At 35.2% G+C, this 21,309-nt stretch overlaps 1 protein-coding gene across 11 annotated transcripts in view; it reads left to right on the top strand.

Moving 5' to 3' along the window:
• The window catches only part of KIF21A (kinesin family member 21A), a 141,163-nt gene that overhangs the window by 72,801 nt on the left and 47,053 nt on the right, over positions 1-21,309 (top strand). For 7 of the 11 annotated variants that reach the window (XM_021092530.2, XM_021092527.2, XM_013997928.3 and 4 more), the window contains exons 8-12: positions 3,592-3,787; positions 4,483-4,672; positions 5,021-5,084; positions 11,373-11,576; positions 17,776-17,814. In XM_021092530.2, coding sequence (XP_020948189.1) covers positions 3,592-3,787; positions 4,483-4,672; positions 5,021-5,084; positions 11,373-11,576; positions 17,776-17,814 — 693 coding nt within the window. The remainder of the gene's footprint in view (positions 1-3,591; positions 3,788-4,482; positions 4,673-5,020; positions 5,085-11,372; positions 11,577-17,775; positions 17,815-21,309) is intronic. The other 4 variants (XM_013997932.3, XM_013997931.3, XM_013997935.3 and 1 more) reach the window with 1 other exon arrangement.

Here is a 21,309-nt window from a genome sequence, read left to right as displayed (position 1 = left end):
TTTTAGAGCCACACCTGTGGCATATGGAGGTTCCCTGGCTAGGGGTCTAATCAGAGCTGCAGCTTCCAGCTTGCACCACAGCCACAGCAATGCCAGATCCGAGCCGCGTCTGCGACCTACAGCACAATTTGCAGCAATGCTGTATCCTTAACCCACTGAGCAAGGCCAGGAAATCAAACTCATGGATACTAGTCAGGTTCGTAACCTGCTGAGCCACAGTGGAAACTCCCATGAAGTGGTTTTTTTTTTGTTTGTTTGTTTTTTTAAATAGAATTAAAGGAAACTTTTTTTTAGGGCTGCATCTGAGGCGTGTGGAAATTCCCAGGCCGGAGGTTGAATTGGAGCTGCAGCTGCTGGCCTACACCACAGCCACAGCAACTCAGAATCTGAGCTGCATCTGCAACCTACACCACAGATCACAGCAGTGCTGGATCTTTATCCCACTGAGCAGGGTCAGGGATTGAACCCCTGTCCTCATGGATACCAGTCAGGTTCATTACTGCTGAGCCACAAAGGGAAATCCAGCAGTATCATTTTTAAATTCCTTCTTTTAATGTAATATTGATATGATCTTATTTCTCTTCTAGCATATCCTTTGTATCCCTTCCATTGTTGCATATTTCTTCTTTTCTCTATTTCCTTTGACCTTCAGTATTAATCTGGGTCCTATAATAGAGCAAATGTTTTTGTTTTTTAAACCAAATATGAAATTTTAAAATTTGCTAAATTGTTGCCTTTTCCTGTATTTATTTCTCAACTTTTTTGTGTACCTTTGCTTTATAACAGAGATAATAAATGTCTTCCCCTTGTAAGTTTAAATACTTTTGAATACTTCAATATTTCTGAAAGTTTTCTTGCCCTCTAATAGTCTAAGAGATTTGCGCTGTGGGTTTTGAATTTTCTTGAGTTTTATCTAAGCTACAGATAGAAAGTCTCAAGTGTTCTTTATCCATTTTCTCACTGGGTGGTAATTCCTCTCTTGTAATCTCATTCTCCGTGACCCTCAGTTCCTGCTTGAAATTGTGAGATTGAATTCCTAGTTCAAAAAGCATTATAATTTGTATATGCCTTGGAGGACAAGATACCTTCATTTTGTGATACTTGTACAAATTACTCCAAAAAGAAAAATTAGATCAGAGACATTTTTGAAACAAGTTGCTTATGTTTATCTGCAAAATTTAGTGACTTTTTGAAAAACCAAGCTAAACACAACTATTCTTAAAATTTGTATCTTTTGGGTTTATTCAGTATGTGACCCTTTTCCTATACAATCAATCTTAGCTCCTCTCGTTCCTGATTTCACCATTCCTCTTAAGCACTTGATCCCGTACTTCTCAGAATAGTTATGAAGGGAGAGTTCTCCTTTCCCACTTCCCAATTTGTGATGGGTTGATATTGTACATGACTGTACTTAGTTGTCCCATTGGTGACTTATGTGAGTTTGAAAACACTTGTATTGATTAATACTTTATTCAGTAAAATGAATTCATTGATTACAACAAGGTGAAATATTGTAAAAGTTTCCAAAATGCTTACTTTCACTTTCTCTATGTGAACTGGTAACAAGTAATTTGCAGACTTGGACTGGGGATTACACTTTCAGTAGTACTGCCTCTCATCAGTATCCATAATCATCACTCTCGCTTGATTACTGTATCTTCTTCATCAAAAGAGATGCGTGAGTTACCTTAGCTTTCTGACCTCAAATAAATAATTATGACACTTGACATACAATTATTACTGACCTAATATGTTCCAAACAAAACAAATATTAATAACCTAATATATTCCAGATAATGTGTGTAAGTTTTCTGATGAATAAAAACAGTTGATGATCCTTGTCCTCTAAGAGTTTGGGGTCTGAGAGTTGGAGTTTATAAAATTTTAATATAGTCATTGTCATAATCATCATAAACACAAAATAGAGATTCAAAGGATGTAAGAAAGCAGAGAGAAAGAGAACCGCCAAACTGAGGGTTGGATTCTTGGACTAGATGATCTCTGAGTGGAATCTTGAATAGTAGTAAAAGTAAGAGTAAGTAGGGATGAGCAGGAGTTCATAACGGGATAAAGTTAGGAGAATGGGATCCCTTTCAAAAGGGTTACTATGAGGGCATTATGCTAAGTGAGATAAGTCAGACAGAGAAAGACAGATACTGTATGCTGTCACTTGTGTGTGGAATCTAAAAATTACAGCAAACTGGTGAATATAACAAAATACAAGCCAACTCATAGGTATAGAGAACAAAGCAGTGGTTACCAGGGTGAGGGAGTTACAATGTAGGGGTGACAGAGTGGGGGGTACAAACTTTTGGGGGTGCAAAAGAAGCTCAAGGATGTATTGTACAATATAGGGACTGTAGCCAATATTTTGTAGTAATTGTAAATGGAAAGTAACTTTACAAATTGTACAAAAGAATTTTAAATATTAAAAAAAAAAACAAAACCGCAATGAGACATTACTACACATCCGCTAAAATGAGTTTAAAAAAAAGCTTGACAATACCATAAAAACCAAAAGATTTACTATGAGTGCTGTGTGTTAAGATAATTGGGAGAAGGCAGGAGTGGAAACAGGAGACTAGGAGCCTATCGATTGGAAATGTGTGAATTTTCTACCAGCATAAGTAAATTAGCACCTTAAGTGTACTTCCTTTTTTTTTTTTTCCGTCTTTTTAGGGCTGAACCTAAGGCATATGGAGGTTCCCAGGCTGGGGGTCAAATAGGAGCTGTAGCGGCCAGCCTACACCACAGCTCACAGCAATTCCAGACCCTTAACCCACCGAGCAAGGCCAAGGATCAAACTTGTGTCCTCATGGATGCTGAGCCACAATGGAAACTCCCCTATATTTTTTCAGTTAGTGTGTTATGTGCCCATTAGAATCTCCGCATCTCTTTCATGGACAGAAATAGCTTAGACATGATAAGCATTTTATTATCCTATTCTTTAGTAAAACAATTCATCATGACCATAAAGTAATGTTTCCCATTTTTCCTGTGTAATCTGGCCAGAAACTCTAGAATTTTGACTTCTCAATCACAAATGATGTTTTATATTGTAAGACATATGGATATACTAAATATTTTTCTTGATCAGGTGATAAGATTTTGTGTAAAATTCTTTACTGACATAAAAAAATCAGGTTACAAGTGATTAAATAAAAAGAAGAAAAAAATTAAGATCCTGAAATAGTAAGTAATAATGAAAGCGCTGATTTTTGAATTTCAACATGTCATAGTCTAGGTAGATTAAATTTTAGAATTATTCTGTGTACATTGCTTCAAAAATTTTTGCAAAGGGGTGAGAAAGAAATATATGCACTTGTACTTCCTCAAGGTATTATGAATCAAAAAAGGATAATGTAAATTCATTTTCCCCAGGTAAACAAAATCTTTTTTTTTCTTTAGGTAGTCTTTAAGAGGCTTTAAAGCATTGAGGCTTTAAAATTTGCTTTTAAGTTAGTAATATCAAATCTTTTGGTATCTTAAAGAGTAGATATTATTCAAAGGGCAGGAATTTTAAAATGATTATTTCGGTGGGTGTTTTATTTGCTTTTGTCTGTACAGCTAATTATTCTTTGTAACTTTCAGCCAAACAATCATGATAGCATGTGTCAGCCCTTCTGACAGAGACTTTATGGAAACTTTAAATACCCTGAAATATGCCAATCGAGCTAGAAATATCAAGAACAAGGTAATGGTCAATCAGGACAGAGCTAGTCAGCAGATCAATGCACTCCGTAATGAGATAACGCGACTTCAGATGGAGCTCATGGAATACAAAACAGTAAGCTAATGGTTTTGACTTTGCATTTTGTGATACATTTTGTGTGCACAAGGATATCTTTATGTGATACTTGCACCTGGATGTCTCTGGAGTCTCTTGTCTGTCATAGCGATGGCATCTTTCCTTTTGGAGGCACAGTTCTCTAGTTTTCCTTGTAGGTAGCCTTTAATAATGCTCAGTCTATCAACCTGGCCAACCTCTTGTTTCAAAAGGCTTCCTTCCCAGTCAATTTCTTTCTTTCTTTCTTTCTTTTTTTTTTTTTTTTTTTTTTTTTGTCTTTTTGCCTTTTCTAGTGCTGCTCTCACAGCATATGAAGGTTCCCAGGCTAGGGGTCTAATCGAAGCTGTAGCTGCCAGCCTACACCACAGCCACAGCAACACGGGATCCGAGCTGTGTCTGCAACCTACACCACAGCTCATGGCAACGCTGGATCCTTAACCCACTGAGCAAGGCCAGGGATTGAACCCGCAACCTCATTTGGATTCGTTAACCACTGAGCCAGGAACTCCCCAATCAATTTCTTTAGTGACAAATGTTCCATGGAGAAATGTAAGAGGGAAAAAGATTTCTCTTGCCTTTGACTATTAAGACAAAAGGACTCTCGGTTGTAAAATTAAATAGTCCTATAGCATCCTTTAACAAAACTCATGTATTTAAAGCTTCTCAACCAACAGGGAAATATTTTTCTTTTCTAGGGTAAAAGAATAATCGATGAGGAGGGTGTGGAAAGCATCAATGACATGTTTCATGAGAATGCTATGCTACAGACTGAAAATAACAACCTACGTGTAAGAATTAAAGCCATGCAAGAGACAGTCGATGCATTGAGAACCAGAATCACACAGCTTGTTAGTGATCAGGCCAACCAAGTTCTTGCCAGAGCAGGTATGTGTGTAGGGTGGGATGAGTGAGGGTTTCACTTGAGGAGGACAAGAAACATTCTTCATGTTTGTTAATTTCATGGACTATTTAATGTCAAAAAATCAGTCTCTGTGTCTACAATCTATGATTTTAAGTTAAATAATTTGTAAATAATACATTCTTACAGAAATGAAATGTGCCTTTGTTTTATCATATTACCTTTTTGCTCATGCAATTATGGGCAGGAAATTTGCTGTTTAAATTATTTCAAAGCATTATTATTTTGTTTCTACAACTCTATTTTTTCTCTCATTCTGTTTTATTGAATTTTTAACTTGAAGGATATTCTTAATGTCATATTTTATCTTGCAGGTGAAGGGAATGAGGAGATCAGTAATATGATTCACAGTTATATTAAAGAAATTGAAGATCTCAGGTACAATTCATGTTTTGTAATGTATAATGCACATATTTTGGGTTTTGCAGTGAGGTATTATTGCTGATTGTTGGGCTTATTTTGTAGGAACTCTTTACAGTGATATTTCAGCCCTGTGGTCAGGTTAACTTTAGGGGAATAGGCCTATATGGAGCATATGGGAATATAATGTCACATTCCAAACTACTTTCCTCCTCTCTCTTCCCACATTAGCTTCCTGTGTTACCCTCCTACTCTTGTTGTTATACCCTTCATTGGAAGCTTACCTGACGTGACATAAGGACATACTATATGCTGATGAAATTACCTCCCTGTGCCTCTTCACCCACCATTTGGAATGGTCACCATCAATAAGGCATCTCTCATTTTTTGAATCTCCTGTTATTCCTGTTCCCTTATACTTTCCAGCTATTCCTTATGTGTGAGTCATTGCATCCCTACTACTCTAGTACATACAAAGGCTCATTCATCACTCGCATTTCGCATGCATACTGCAAATACTCACTCTCTGCCAAACATCATGCCATAGACTGAACAAGTGTGACATAAACAAGGGGTTCACAGTCTAGGTGGGTCAACTTACTTATATAAATAGTCCCATGTGGTAAATGGAATGACGGTAGTTGGTAAACGGAACACCGATGCCTGGTGTGGGAATTTGGAGGGGACCACTGAGCCCACATGGGAAAATCCGAGTCAGAAAGAAAGTCAGGGACACTAACTGTGTCTAATATTTTCAGGTTCCATGGTTAGCGCTGATGGCTGAGCTGCTTTCTTTTGAAATAAAACTACAGTCAGCTCCATCAGGAGCATTTAAATAGCTCGGATCACACTTCTACTATCCATTGGCAGAAAATAGCCAAGTGAGAGATTATCTTTCACAGTTACTCTAATACTTCTCATCTTGTATTTGTGTTCTCTTTCCCTCTCCCTTCCTCTGGCTATTGTAGAGATTCTTAAAAATGAGTAGCATGTCAGTGGGTTAAGGATCCAGTGTTGCCGTGAACTGTGGTGTAGGTTGCAGACGCGGCTCGGATCCCGCGTTGCTGTGGCTCTGCTGTAGGCCGGCAGCTACGGCTCTGATTAGACCCCTAGCCTGGGATCCTCCATATGCCACAGGGAGCAGCCCTAGAAAAGGCAAAAAGACCAAAAAAAAAAAAAAAAAATGAGTAGCATCTGTTTCCACAAAGCACACTGGATCCTTAAATGTTTCAGAAAGTGAAAACCAATGAGAAAATATCTGACCTGGCAATAGAAAAAGTTACTCAAATACCTATTACTTTTATTCTGTTCGTGTATCTCCAAACTTTACCTTCTTGATGGAGACCTTTGGGTTGTTAGGTCGTAGTTCTGGTCAGCAGCCAACCTGGACTTGTTTCCATGCTGTGTTGGCAGTGCTCTTTCCTGCTGACTGCCAAAAACTTGTTCTCTGGCCAGTCTCCAGTCTTTTCTCACTCTGTAGACCCCATCTTTACCATTCCTTGAGTTAAAACTGCTATCCCTTTTGTTTTATTTTTAAAATTAAAAAAAAATTTTTTTTGCCTTTTTAGAGCCATACTTGCCGCATATGGAAGTTCTGAGGCCAGGGGTTGAATTTGAGCTGCAGCTGCTGGCCTATAGCAACACCACAGCAACGTGGGATCTGGGCCGCAACTGTGACCTACACCACAGTTCATGACAGCACTGGACCCTTAACTCACAGAGCAAGGCAAGGGATCGAACTTGCATCCTCATGGATGGTAGTCAGGTTCGTTACTGCTGAGCCACAATGGGAACACCTGCTATCTCTTTTAGTTCTTAAAGATTACTTTTCTACCTCTTGTCTGTTTCTCATTATCTCTTTTATTTTCTTGGCAGTGGTCAGTTGTTAAGGCTAATTCCATGCCCTGGTTCTGGAGCTCCATTTTCTTTCTTCCACCCTGTTATTCGAAGACCACATCTAAGCTTGATCACACTATTTGCTCAACTAATGTCACTATGTCCTAGAGAACCGATTGAATCATTTCCACTCCCTTTAGTAGCTAACAGGAGTGCCTAATATTTTCCTTCTTTAAGTTCTTGTGCTAACTATTCTTTAAGCCATTTAGAGAACAATGAAGATTCTTAGGCCTTTAGTTCCATCAGTGATGGAATCTTTTGCGATGTAGGTTAATAGCTTCTTCTACTTTCCCAGCTTTTCTTTGATGACTCTTTAATTCAGTTTGTCCCACTCCTAAGGAGAAAGCTTCTAGAATCTCAGGACTATAATTTATGTTAAAAAATGATTCACGTATGGGATAAATATAAATGAGCTTTGAATTTAAATAGGATTAGTTGGACTGAAATTTAAGCTTGTTTATTAAGTATAGGACCTTAGGCAAATTACCTAACATCTCTGAACTTTAGTTTTCATCTATAAGAATGAGATAATACTTGCTCAAAGAGTTATTAGGGGGTTCAAATAAAAGAACAGGATATAAATTTCTTAAATTGGAAAGTATTATAAAAGTCTACCATGTTTTATTATTTAGGTCCAAGTTTTCATATTCTTTTTTTTTAATCTACCAAAAGAATTTAATCTACTCCAATCCATATTTTAGTCAATACTTGCCCTTAGGAAGGCATTTATTCACAACTACTTAAATGTAATGCAAATCATGTCAATGTATTGCTACTTGGGAATGTTTATATGTTAAGTATTATCATTCTAATTGTAAAATAATATTAGTTACCTTTTAGTAAATTTACATGGCACATTATTTGTTGTGAAATAATAATAGTCACTATTTAATCTTTGTGGGGGTTTAAATTTTTTGTAGAAGTTTCTGAAAGTATAAGAAAGTATTAAAAAAAAGTTAAAATCATCCATATTTGCACCATTTCAAGAACTAATGTTAACATTTTGGTATATCTCTTCAGTATTTTTTTTCAGTGCATACTTGAGTAAAATTTATATCAGGGTGTCTATATTGCTTTACCCTCTATTCTTTGAAATGTGACAAAATGTTGGGAGCATTTCTTAATGTTATTAAATATTTTTCTAACATGATTTTTGCATGGCTCCATGAGTACTCTTGGGTTGTAACTGATAGATAAGTATATTGTTTCCACCTTCTTTGTAAGAATAGTATTATTTGTTAAAATGTTGTTAGTATGACATTAGATGAATTTTCATTTATATCATTTATCCTCATAACCATCCTAGGGAAATATATATTTTCATCTTTGTTTTATGGAGGAAACAGTGGAGGCTTTTAAAGATGGCTCGAGATCCAGTGGGTGACAGAGCTGAGAGGCAGGCCTCAGTTTTCTTTTTCCCAGAGAAATCAGTATACTTCTCTTTATGTCTCAATGCTTAGTTTCCTACTAAATGAAATGCATACAGCAACAAGTGTGTGGGCGGGTGAGTGGGAAAAGGAGAGGCAAAGAGAGATGTTATCACTGGGCCCATACAAAAAAACAGGTTCTACTAAAACACTGTGGAGGAGGGAGTGAGCCCTAAAGGTTTCAGCCTTTATCAGCACCAGGATCGAAGAAGCATTGAATATCCTTCTACCAAATGCAAACTTTTATTTTACTTTATTTTTTTAAAATTTAATTTCATTGGCCTATAGTTGGCTTACAGTGTTATATTAGTTTCAGGAGTATAGCAAAGTGAATCAGTCATACATATAAATATATCCATTCTTTATTCCCATATAGGTTGTTACAAACTATTGAGTAGATTTTCCTGTGCTATACAGTAGGTTCTCATTCATAATTTATTTTATATAGTAGTGTGAATATCTTATTCTCATCCTCCCAATTTTTCCTCCCTTCCCCAGGAATTTCACCTATGGTAACCCTAAGATTGGTTCTGAAAAATGCAAACTTTTAAAATCAGGTAGTAAAAAAAACACAAGTTGTCTGTTATATAGATGAGCCAATTAAAAGATAGGTCATTATTGATAACTAATTTATATTTTCATTTGTTCTTAACATTCATTATTATGTACTCAGACTTTGTGCCTTGGATATTGAAAATACAGAAAAGTATAAATTTTGACTTTGAGTTTTTATATAGTTAAGCTTAATTTTTATACTTAGGTTGCTCTCATTAAAAATGCCAACATTTAGGAGTTTCTTCTGTGGCACAGTGGAATAAGAATCTGGCATTATCTCTGCTGGGATGTGGGTTTGATGCCTGGCCTGACACAGTGGGTTAAGGTTCCAGTGTTGCCACACCTGTGGTGTAGGTTGCAGCTGTGGCTCAGATTAGATCCCCGGCCTGGGAACGCTTATATGCCATGTTGTGGCAGCAAAAGAAAAAAAAAAAAAAATGACAGCATCATAGTCATAATTTTCTTTAAAATTATTCTAAAATTATCTAACCTAGAAGTTTGCACACAGCTGTTTTAAAACATTGTAACTATCGTGACACCATATATACAGTAAAAAACAATTTCATTAAAAAAATATGTAGGACACCTACTTGTAACATTTGTATACACTCTGTCTCTAGCTGATTTCAACAATGTCAGGGATAATTTTGGCAGACAGTGAAAAAATATAGACCTGATTGCTTCTAGAGCTCAGTAGTTACAAATAATCTAGCATTTTCCTCTGAAAATTTTGAATATATGGCAAAAGTGCTTAGCAATATCGTTTTGAGACAGAGATTGTAGATAGTATTTTCTCCTTATGGCCTTGTCTCAATCACCCTTGTGCCAAATTGACCTGGGAAATCTGTTATATTGAAACAGATAATTATGTTCTTGATAGTTTAAATCAAATGGAATTAAGGAACTGGCCTAGGGGACTCTCTGAACCCCTTTTAGTCTTAAGAATCCAGGCTCTTTTAGAATCTCATCATTCTGTAATTTTGCATATTCCTGACAGTACATACATTATTCTCCTGTCATTATTAGGACTGCTTGAGCAGACAAAAGAATGTTTTTAATTATCAAACTCAGGTTTCCTTGGAGATTTCGTCTTTTCCCACACCATATTCAGGAGCCAAATATCTTTCACCCAGTTAGGGGCAAGTTTGTCTAACTATTCCTTGCAAAGATTTGGGAATGCTATTATAGCATGATGAATGAGGAACAGAAAGAAAGGGAACCATGCTGCTTCTACATTTTAAGTTTAAATGATGGGTTTACAAAGCAAGGCTGACTAGTGCCTATTGGCCAGAATGCAAGTAATCTAATTGCCATTGACACTTTTGAGAGCTAAGAATGTGACTTCAGATTTATAATTAATCAGGAAATTTATAAAATATCTTAAATGTTAATATTTGTGAATACATTTGTTTAAAAAAAAGCTATACTTTGTAGTAATGTTGAAATACATTTCAGGAAACTTTTTAATATGCAAAACAACTCAATAAAATGGTCTCAGTTCATTCCTAGAGTTATCAAGTTTGTAGAGACAGAAGGTAGAATGTCAGTTGCTAGAGGCTAGGAGGAGAGGACGATGAGGAGTTAGTATTTAATGGGTAGTTTCTTTTTTTTTTTTTCTTTAGATTTTTATTTTTTCTATTGTAGTTGATTTACACTATTCTGTCAGCTTCTGATGTTCAGCAAAGTGACCCAGTCATTCATGTATATGTTATTGATGAAATAACTTTTCAGGTATATTAATAAATTAAATTAGTTAACAATTATAATTATATACTTTTAAAGGTTTATATATACTTATATGTAAAAAATAACTTTAAGTATAATAATATGGTAATGGGAGTTCCCGTCGTGGCGCAGTGGTTAATGAATCCGACTAGGAACCATGAGGTTGCGGGTTTGATCCCTGCCCTTGCTCAGTGGGTTAATGATCTGGCGTTGCCGTGAGCTGTGGTGTAGGTCGCAGATGCGGCTCAGATCCCGTGTTGCTGTGGCTCTGGCGTAAGCCGGTGGCTACAGCTCCGATTGGACCCCTAGCCTGGGAACCTCCATATGCCGCGGGAGCGGCCCAAAGAAATAGCAAAAAGACCAAAAATAAATAAATAAATAAATAAAAAATAATAATAATAATATGGTAATGAATGTTATTTAGACTGTGACAAGGTAAAATTACTATTAGAAATCATTTCATATATATATATATATATATATACATTCTTTTTCTCACATTGTCCTAATGGGTAGTGTTTCAATCGAAGAAGATGAAAAAGTTCTGAAGGTCGATGGTGGCAATGGTTGCACAACAGTGTGGGTGTACTTTGTGCTGTAGAACCATATACTGAGAGATGTTTAGGGTGGTAAATTTTATGTTATGTGTTTTTTAACCGGAATAATGAAATGTTTCTAACCTAAATATATTTTTATGCACTAGGGCAAAATTGCTAGAAAGTGAAGCAGTGAATGAGAACCTTCGAAAAAACTTGACAAGAGCCACAGCAAGATCACCGTATTTCAGTGGATCATCAGCGTTCTCTCCTACTATAATGTCTTCAGACAAAGAGACCATTGAAATTATAGATCTAGCTAAGAAAGATTTAGAGAAGCTGAAAAGGAAAGAAAAGAAGAAGAAAAAAAGGTAGTGTTATAAAATCACTGCTTTATGAATCCCTGTTTTTCTTATTTTTTCAGGATATTTTAATTTGCAATTGCAGTGAGTACACATAGTCTCATAAGTATATTAATAAATTAAATTAGTTAACAATTAGAATTATATACTTTTAAAGATTTATGTCTACTTATATGTAAAAAATAAATTTAATTATCATAATATAATAATGAATGTTATTTAGACTGTGACGAGGTAAAATTACTGTTAGAAATCATTTTATTATTCCTTCAAATAGCTGCTTTTGCATTCCATTCATCTTTTCTGCAACGCTTGTTCTACTATTACTCAATATTTCATTTTTTTTTTCATTTTCTAATACAGTTAAGTAATCTCATTGATATATTCTGCTTCCTGCCTACATTAGCTTAAAGGCTAAACTAATCTGTCAGGCAGCCATTTAACGTCATTTGATCTCTTTAAGAATTTTCTTCAGGGCTTCTAATTTGATTACATGAAAGTTATTTGTATTATTTCAGGCTCTCTGACTCTTCCAACAAGGAGTTACTCAGCTTTTCACCACTGTTCTAGGCTTCCTTCTCCTTGCATCCTGGTAATATCTCCCTCTGAAATCAACTGGGTGCAAAGAAGAGGAGGAAAATTAAAATTTGACCACTTATAATGTGTGAAGGGTTAAAACCTCATTAAGTTGTTTACATGTTCACATATTGATTCTATGGTGCAGTCAAATTACTCCTTAGAATATATTTTAAACATGCCAGTCAAATTAATTTTAAGCATTTTTGGCTAGATATTCCAAAGGGGGAAAATATATCTTATTTGTCACGTAGCTTATTATGGGGGTGAACTTTGTAGAATTATTGACACTTTGTCTACATGGTGCTTTGCTCAGTTTATCTAGACATTTATTTAAACAACCAGGCATTTCTTCCTTGTATAGTCAGTTGACCAAAGTTATTGGAGGTTTAAATTCAGATTACTTCTGCTGCGTGTCCTTGAGTTAGAAAGGAATGATTAAAATATTTAAAACAAAGAGTGGCACATCTTTGGTTAGGAGGCATTGCAATTGAAACTGCATTCTTAAGATACTAATGTCTGAATAGGTGTTTCTCATGGATGGCTGATTATGGCAGCAGTAAGAAATATATAATGATTAGCTCTTATGCAGGGCAATTAAAACTGTAACAATAGTGAAATTCCCACTGGGCACATTTGGGTGAAGAATCCTCTGCAGTGGCTTGGGTCACTGCAGCAGTATGGGCTTGATCCCCAGCCCAGCGCAGTAGGTTAAAGGATCCAGTGATGCTGCAGCTGCAGCTTAGATTCAGTCCCTGGCCTGGGGAACTTCTGTACACCCCAGTGTGGCCATAAGACAAACAAATAAAAAACCTCTGAAACATTATTGATAGAATTATCAAAACCAGTCTGACCCAACATACTGTGGGGATGAAAATGGTACTTTTGCACATGACTTAACATTTATTTATAAAATTCAATTGTGTAGTTGATCAAAATGTGAAATGGTATGACTTTTATTTTAAAGGTATAGGTGGTTTGTGTTCATAAATAATAAGTAAGGATAAACAACGGTTTATTTCTCAAGGCCAAGAGCTGATTCCACTCTTTCCTTTCAAGGTAATTTGAGAGATGTTACCATAATCATATGTTAGAGTATGAATAATGAAAAATAGATAGGTATCCCAATAGAAACTGAGGCTGTTTTGACATTTTTATAAGGTCACAGTTACCCTAAATTAATACCTCTGATGCAGGTTATTTTTGTGACAATGTAGTGTTGTAAGCATTTTGACTGGTAAATAGTACTAGAGAAAAAAACATTGTATTAAGTTTTGTTTCTGTTGCTTTATTAATGGAACTCCTAACCATTTAAAGGTAAAAAAATTAAAACTAATTATCTCAGACTGAAAAATTGACTATTTCAGTTATTATGATAGATGTAGTAATTATTATAATAGAAGTAATGGCAGATGTTAATACTAAGAAGACCTCACCAAACAACTGGATTTAAATGTGGAAAAATTGTTATTTCTTAATAAAAAGTGACATGAAATAAAAAAATGTGTGAGGAAAAAGTCCAAGCCAGTTAAGGTAGATTTAAAGATGTTACCTTAGTTATCTACAAAAAAAGTAAAAGCTTAGAATAAGAAAAATGAATTAATTCTTCCTAAAAATGAATAACCCCTTTATGATGCTTTAAAAATGCATCATAAGGCATTTTCACACATATGTTATAGTGTGTCTTGGTAATTGAAACCTATATAATACACAAACTTACAAAAATTTTCTTGTGTACCATAAACTGTGTAACTATAAAAGCCTTTAGAATCAGTTTATTAATTTATATTACTACATACATAAATTTGTAGAATTTAATAATATTTTTCTTACCACATTCTATTCAGACCTTATCAATTAAAAAGTGAAATCAATACTGGTTTTACTTAGTTTGATAAAACTTTTTGTTTATCGCCAATAATATTTAGCTGTATGTAATATAAATTCCTACTTTAAAAATGTTGGTACCCCCTCATTTTAGCCAAGGGTTTGCTACAGGTTAAGACAAACAATAAACAAAGAATTCCAGAAGTGTTTAGGGTGATAGCAGCTTTACTAAAGTTAGTGATTCCACAGAAACTCTTTGGAGGCAATAGCTCTTGTTTGGATGTACTGATTCTGGTTGAGTATTACATGTCTCATATGTATGTATATTTGTATGTATTTATTTTTGGGGTTTTTTGTTTGTTTGTTTGTTTTTTTTAAGGCCGCACCCACGGCATATGGAAGTTCCCAGACTAGGGCCCAAATTGGAGCTGCAGCTGCCGGCCTACGCCACAACCACTGCAATGCCAGATCCGAGCTGCATTTGCTACCTACACGACCACTCAAGGCAACACCAGATCCTTAACCCACTGAGCAAGGCCAGGGATCAAACCCTCAACCTCATGGTTCCTAGTTGGATTTGTTTCTGCTGCGCCATGACGGGAACTCCCATATGTATTTATTTATCAAAGAGAATATTGCAAAATTTGGTTCTACCTCAGCCTTACATGTATAATAAGTTCAATGAGAAATTGTTTGGAACTTTGAACTAATTTTTCTCCAGAAAGTGTTACAAATACATAATGTCCAGGTTTCCTAACTCACGTACAATGATTTTTACTCGTTTTATAGTGTGGAAAGAACAATTCGAAAGGGAATTGGAAAAGGAAAATAAGGGAAAGAAAATTCATGAGTGTTGACCACCTTTTGGGGGGAAATATGAATTTCTGCCTTAGCCATTCTCTCTTATTCTCATCCACTGACCTCCTGTGGCCCCATGCTGCCTTAATCCTTTCTTCCCCTATGAGGTCAGTTCTCCTGTAATTCTTCCCTAGCCCAAAATACTGTCCCAACCTTAAAACCATCTACTTTCTTCTCTCATCTCCTTAAATTCAAAGTTGGGCACAAAGCCATCTGATTAAAGGAACTCATGCCAGTGGAAATGCTGTATAACTAGTAAGTTTCCTCTAGGGATATTTGTAATTTTGAAAGAGGAAGCATTCATTTAACTACTGAAAATTTGGGCAGCAACCTCATGAAGAAAGAAGAAATTAAGTAGTATTCGAAATATGTTTTTTACCCTCTTTTGGCTGAGCGTTTCCAAAACTTGTCAGAGTCTTGGCCTTTGGGTTTAGCTTTGTTCAGCTGTCCTAGTTCTCATATCTGCTTCCATTCCTCCTCACTGAATGTACGAATTCTTTAGAAGTTTCATATCTTTTAATTTACTTTTTTTTTTGTTGTTCGTGTTTATTTGTAGTGACTCCAAGGCCTCTGACAGTGTAAGTGTTGATAGGGAGGGTGGCAACTGGGTCATTTTTAGGTCAGAAGCTACGTTTGTGTTGAAGGAGGATGTCGTAAGTCCTGTTTTACATGAAAGTTTCACCCTCTTCTGCATCAAAGTCTTTATCAAAACTTCAACCAATAGCTAATATTTGAGGTTTAAAGATTGGCTCCTCTACCTTTCTGTGCTTAATTTCTGTTGAGCTGTAAAATAATCCAGAAGTGTAAAAAAAAAAAAAAAAAAAAAAATCCAAAAGTGTGTATAGTTAGAACATAAAGGAGAATAATTGAATATTTTTTTAGTTACACAAAAGATAGACCGGTTAGCAAGATCTGTCATTCCCCTCCTTTATCTATGGAAGAGGCATTATAATGGAACTAAATTAAATAGAAACTAAATCCCTTTAAGTCATGGAGAAGTATAGGGTTAATAGTTTATATCTCTGTCCTCTACTGTCTTTTGGAACTACTGATTGCACTATTTTTTAAAGAGGCAATTGGGAAGGCATCTAAAGTTTACCTACTTATTAGCTCACATTATCCGTATGTTTTAATGCAGCTCTCTTGTGTAAGGTGAGCAGAAATCCTTCATGTTGAAAACAGAAAATTTTAGCTTTTTGCCAGAGAACTATATACTTTGAGCTATCGCAGCTCGTTATCATCAGCATAGCCTAGATTAGATATAAAAATTTTTGCTTTTCTGGTGTGTATAAATAAAGAAAATTTACCATTCACACATTCATCCCCATATTTTTGGATATCTAGCTTTAAATGACTTGCATTATTAAGAGAGTTCACTCATTCATCAGACTGCATTATGTTTGTATTTAGTGGTGTCAGGTTGAAACTCTAGAAACACAAGAGATTTCTTAAGCAATGGCTTTTCTTTCCCTTTTCTAGCCAGTATACTGGACATTTTGATCCCTGGTGAATATCACTGCAGAATTTTTTTTCTCAGAAAGATTGCTAGTCTCTTCTTGCAAAGCAGTATGTAAATTGAGTGTGAAAAATAACCACAAAGTCAACAAATAAAAGTCACTTGGGAGCACATGTTATAAAATTAAAATGAGATCTGTTTTGATGAAATCATTCAAACTAAAACTCAATCTCTTCATTTTAAAATATCAATGATTCTGGTGCAGTGGTTAACGAATCCAACTAGGAACCATGAGGTTACGGGTTCAGTCCCTGCCCTTGCTCAGTGGGTTAACGATCCGGCGTTGCCGTGAGCTGTGGTGTAGGTTGCAGACACGGCTCGGATCCTGCGTTGCTGTGGCTCTGGTGTAGGCCGGTGGCTACAGCTCCGATTCAACCCCTAGCCTGGGAACCTCCATATGCTGTGGGAGCGGCCCAAGAAATAGCAAAAAGACAAATAAATAAATAAATAAATAAAATATCAATGATTCTGAAAAATATTTTTGGAATTCCAAGCAGAAATGTACTATATCAGAATTGCTATATGCTGAATCAGAGACTAGCACATCTATCTTTTTGTCTACATGACAGATACTGGTATTCTGTACATTCCATTGAGTAAAGATTCCCAATTTTGTGTATTGAACACTTCTTAATTTTAAAAGCCTTTAAGAACATATTTATATTTTTTCACACTTTTCTAGTTGAAAAATAATCTTACTAATGGAAAGTACTACATTTCCCATTTTATTGCCACCTTTGCCTTAGATTTGTCCTTTGGTAGTCTAGGAATTAGTACAGTGATATTAATTTTCACCTAATAAAATTATAGTTTTCCACTGATATTATAACAACTGTATTCATCTGACCACAATACCATTTCATATATAATTTTGAAATAGAATTTAAGATTTAGTGATGTTCACATGTAGTATATTAAAATAGAAAACAAGTATCCTAGTATGTAGTATTAATGATATTTCCATATTATGGTTTAAAGGCATTACTTTTTGAAACTTTTTTTACTGATGCCATGAAACGATTTTATATTAAGGTTTAAAAGGAAGAGGATATCATTGAAAGTGGGATTTTTGTGGAAACTGAGAAAATTGTTCCTTTTTAGGTTAAGAAAAGTAATGGCATCCAAATATTCTTACTATTTATCAGCTTAGAAGTTGAGACTGTGGATTTATTTTGCTGCTGAAAAATTTCAACTCATAGTCTATATATTCTTCTTAGATATAATGCTGCTTGTTTTTCTACTTACTTTTTTACTCATACAAAATGTATTGCCTTTTTACTGTGTATTGTCCTTTGATGATATCTTTTAAAATTTATTTTAAAGTCTTCAAGCTCATGTATCATTTTTACCTTCTTATCACTTTCGCTTTTTACTGTCTGGTTTGTCCTTCATTGGCTTGGCCTTCCAATACTGTGCCTCGTGATTTTGAAGGCTACAGAAACTTGAGGAAAGCAATCGAGAAGAAAGAAGGTTGGAATATTTCCCAGGTTTTTTATTAAAATGTCATTTCAATACTTAGTTGCTATTCACAGGGAAATGTGTTATAGATTGTTTCAGATCGGATTAACTTGGTGTTCCTAAAAATAATGATGATTTTATAAAATTAGCAAACACCAAAATATAAAAAATTCTTTTGAAACTAAAACCCATACTGCTTTATATGAATTAAGATTCAGGCAATTTCCTGTGAATTTAGAATAAACCATCAAAATTTTGATGCCTGAAAATGACCCAAGAACCCTACTATTTGACTTTCAGAGTATTCCTTTCAGAAATTTGTGAGCCAACTGGAAATTTTTATTTAGGTGGGAATTGACATTTTGTTGTTAACACATGCTAAATCATGGGTGAGCTCTTTCTCTTCTCTTTCTTATTTAGGGTAATCTTTTTTGGGAAAACAACATTAAAATGGCAACAAAGTAAGAGGAAACTGTGGCCTTACCTCAGATAAGATTTATCAGGATATTTAAGGTTGAATTAGGAAGAAAAGTTTTGCTTTTAAAATGTATCTGAAGTGAGCATCAAAAAAATTATCTTTTTTTTTTCCCATTTGAAATATGAGCAAAATTTAGAAGCACCCTTTTGAACTGTTAATATAATAAAATTTTGCATTATACTCATTCAATATTATGATTATTAACCAAGTATCAAGTAGTATTTTACTTCCTATTAGAACTTCTCTTTATAGATTTTTTTTAAAACATGTCTCCTGATTACAAACTAAAAATGATTGAGAAAATAAGCTGGTTTCAAAATATTAAATATTTTAGAAGTACCACTTTAGAAATTTCATCTCTCTTAAGCCTTTTGAGAGCTTTTACTGTAAAACAGTTAAACTAATCTCTTACTTTAAATAGCTAAAACCTTAAGTTATATCTCCTTTAAGTTATTTAATAATTTGCATAATTATATCCTATAATCTAGTATTCTAAATTTTCTATAATTCTGTAACTTATTTTGAATATTTTATAATTAGAGTATAATTCTGTCTGTAAATCATCTTAGGACTCACCTAATTAGTTGATATTTAGGACATTATATTTATCATTGGAATTAAATTAGGGCACTAAAAATGTGAAATTTTTTCTATTTTGAAAGGTCAAAATAAGACGTATAGTTCAAGTAGTGTAATGGAAACATTTTCCCACTTTAAAATAGTTAAGTCCTTTAAATGTTCTTGGTGAATAGAGTTTGCCTCCAATTTTTATATGATCCCTAAAGGACAACAAAAGCAGAATTATTTGGTATTCTAGGATAGGGCTTCTCAGACATAAATATGGATGTCGATAACATGGGAGTTTGGTAAAATGAAGATTCTGATTCAGTAGGACTGAGGGGGAGCCTGATATTCTGCATATCTGACAAGCAGCTCCTGTGTAATGATGATGCTTCTCTGTCTGTGAACTGAACTTTGAGACAGTATTCTAGAATACTGACCTTAGAGTCATGACACCTGGTTTTAAGTCCCTCTGAGTTGTTGATTAGCTTCTGCAGGCACAGTTTCTTTTTTGGTTGTCAACAAAAATGTTGACATTGGTTGTCAAATATCAAAGGGTTTAAACCACTTGATGTAGTATTCCTATCAGCTAAGAGATTCTGAATCTATGTAAAGTACAAATTTACCTGTTTTTCATTGCTGCTTAGATAGTTTAGGTATAAAATTTCCTCAATTTATTGAGGAAATTTGAACATTTGCTATGCAATAATTGTAAAGTACCAAATTATACTTTAAAAGCTTAAGCTTTAAGTGATTCTTTTTTTTTTTTTTTTTTTTTTTTTTTTTTTTTATTAAATTTTATTTTATTTTCCCACTGTACAGCAAGGGGGTCAGGTCATCCTTAGATGTATACATTACAATTACAGTTTTTCCCCCCACCATTTCTTCTGTTGCAACATGAGTATCTAGACATAGTTCTCAATGCTATAAGTGATTCTTAAAGGTAAATTAACAATATAAAGTTATAGGAGTTCCCATCCTGGCTCAGTGGTTAACGATTCCAACTAGTAACCATGAAGTTGTGGGTTCAATCCCTGGCCTCGCTCAGTGGGTTAAGGATTCAGCATTGCCGTGAACTGTGGTGTAGGTCACAGACGTGGCTTGGATCTAGCGTTGCTGTGGTGTAGGCCGGTGGCTTCAGTTCCAATTGGACCCCTAGCCTGGGAACCTCCATATGTTTTGGGTGAGGCCCTAGAAAAGACCCAAAAAAAAAATTGTATATATATATAAAGTTATAACTGCTGTTTTTTCTGCATCAGAATTGGCACAAACCGCTTATAATATATGAGTTAACTTTATATATAAGTAAAAAGTAGCATTTGTTAGCCTGGATTCTGGTGACCTAGAGGGAGTAGGAGGGTGTGTTGGGTCAAGTATTTGGAACAAGGTGGTTGACTAGGTATAAATCTGAATAAAAGGGAGTTTGGGTTGTAACTTGGAGTAATGAAAGAACAAAAATTGTATGCCACCATGGTTGCAGGTGAGGAAGGGAGATGCATGGGAAAAAGGAAGGAAAAAGGGAGATATCTTTCCTAACATATGCTCCTTTCCTAGCCTTACGCCTTAGGACTAAATCTCAGGTATAGCACTGCTTGAGTACATGGTGCTGGCCTTTGAATCAGATGATTGGGTGAAGGGGGAGTTTCTTGCTAGATTTGCAGCTTGAAATGCATGATAATGGAAAGTCAACAGTCCAGTTGTAATACAAATGATGTAAGATAGGCATTTAATATGTTCAGTGATTTAACAAATGCATAGAATCTTGTTATAAGTTTTTGATTCCTTGCCAGTTAAGATGGCTTATTGATGTTCCTATTGGTAGTTTCTTCTCATTCTGGAGATAGGAAGTCTTCTTTGCATTTTTATGCACCTTTCAATTTGTGCAGTTCTTCTCCAACATATAATTAGTGTGTAAGACACATAGGCAGAGGTGCCAAACAGAGGTGCTTAAGCCCAGTCACGGGAATCAAAATATTTAACAAATACTTACTGCACATTTATTTTGCACATCCTGTGGTTACTGAGCATGCGACGCTGAGCCAAAGAGACATGATCTCTACCCTTAGGGGGCTTTTGGTCTAGTGGGGAATAGAGAAATGAAAGAAAGAACCACATAAATAAACATAAATTAAGAACTCTGGGGCGCTCCAGTTGTGGCTCAGTGGTGACAAACCCAACTAGTATGCATGAGGACGCGGGTTCGATCCCTGGCCTTGCACAGTGGGTTAAGGATCTGGCATTGCTGTAAGCTGTGGTGTAGGTCACAGACACAGCTCAGATCTGGCATTGCTGTGACTATGGTATAGGCCAGCAGCTTAGTGCCAGTTTGAACCCTAGCCTGGGAACTTCCATATGCTGCAAGTGTGGCCCTAAAAAGAAAAAAAAAAAAAAAAAAAAGAGAGAGAGAACTCTGACAAGTGTTCACAAAGGAAAAAACATTTATATTCATTTTGTTCTAAGTATAAAAG

Source organism: Sus scrofa, chromosome 5, assembly GCF_054392235.1.
Source record: "Sus scrofa isolate SSC_HxYL_T2T_F1_AM1 chromosome 5, Sscrofa_HxYL_maternal_Yorkshire_Landrace_v2.0, whole genome shotgun sequence".
Lineage (NCBI taxonomy): Eukaryota > Metazoa > Chordata > Mammalia > Artiodactyla > Suidae > Sus > Sus scrofa.
The sequence above is the reverse complement of the archived record's forward strand: the minus strand, read 5'-3'. Positions and strand labels throughout refer to the sequence as shown.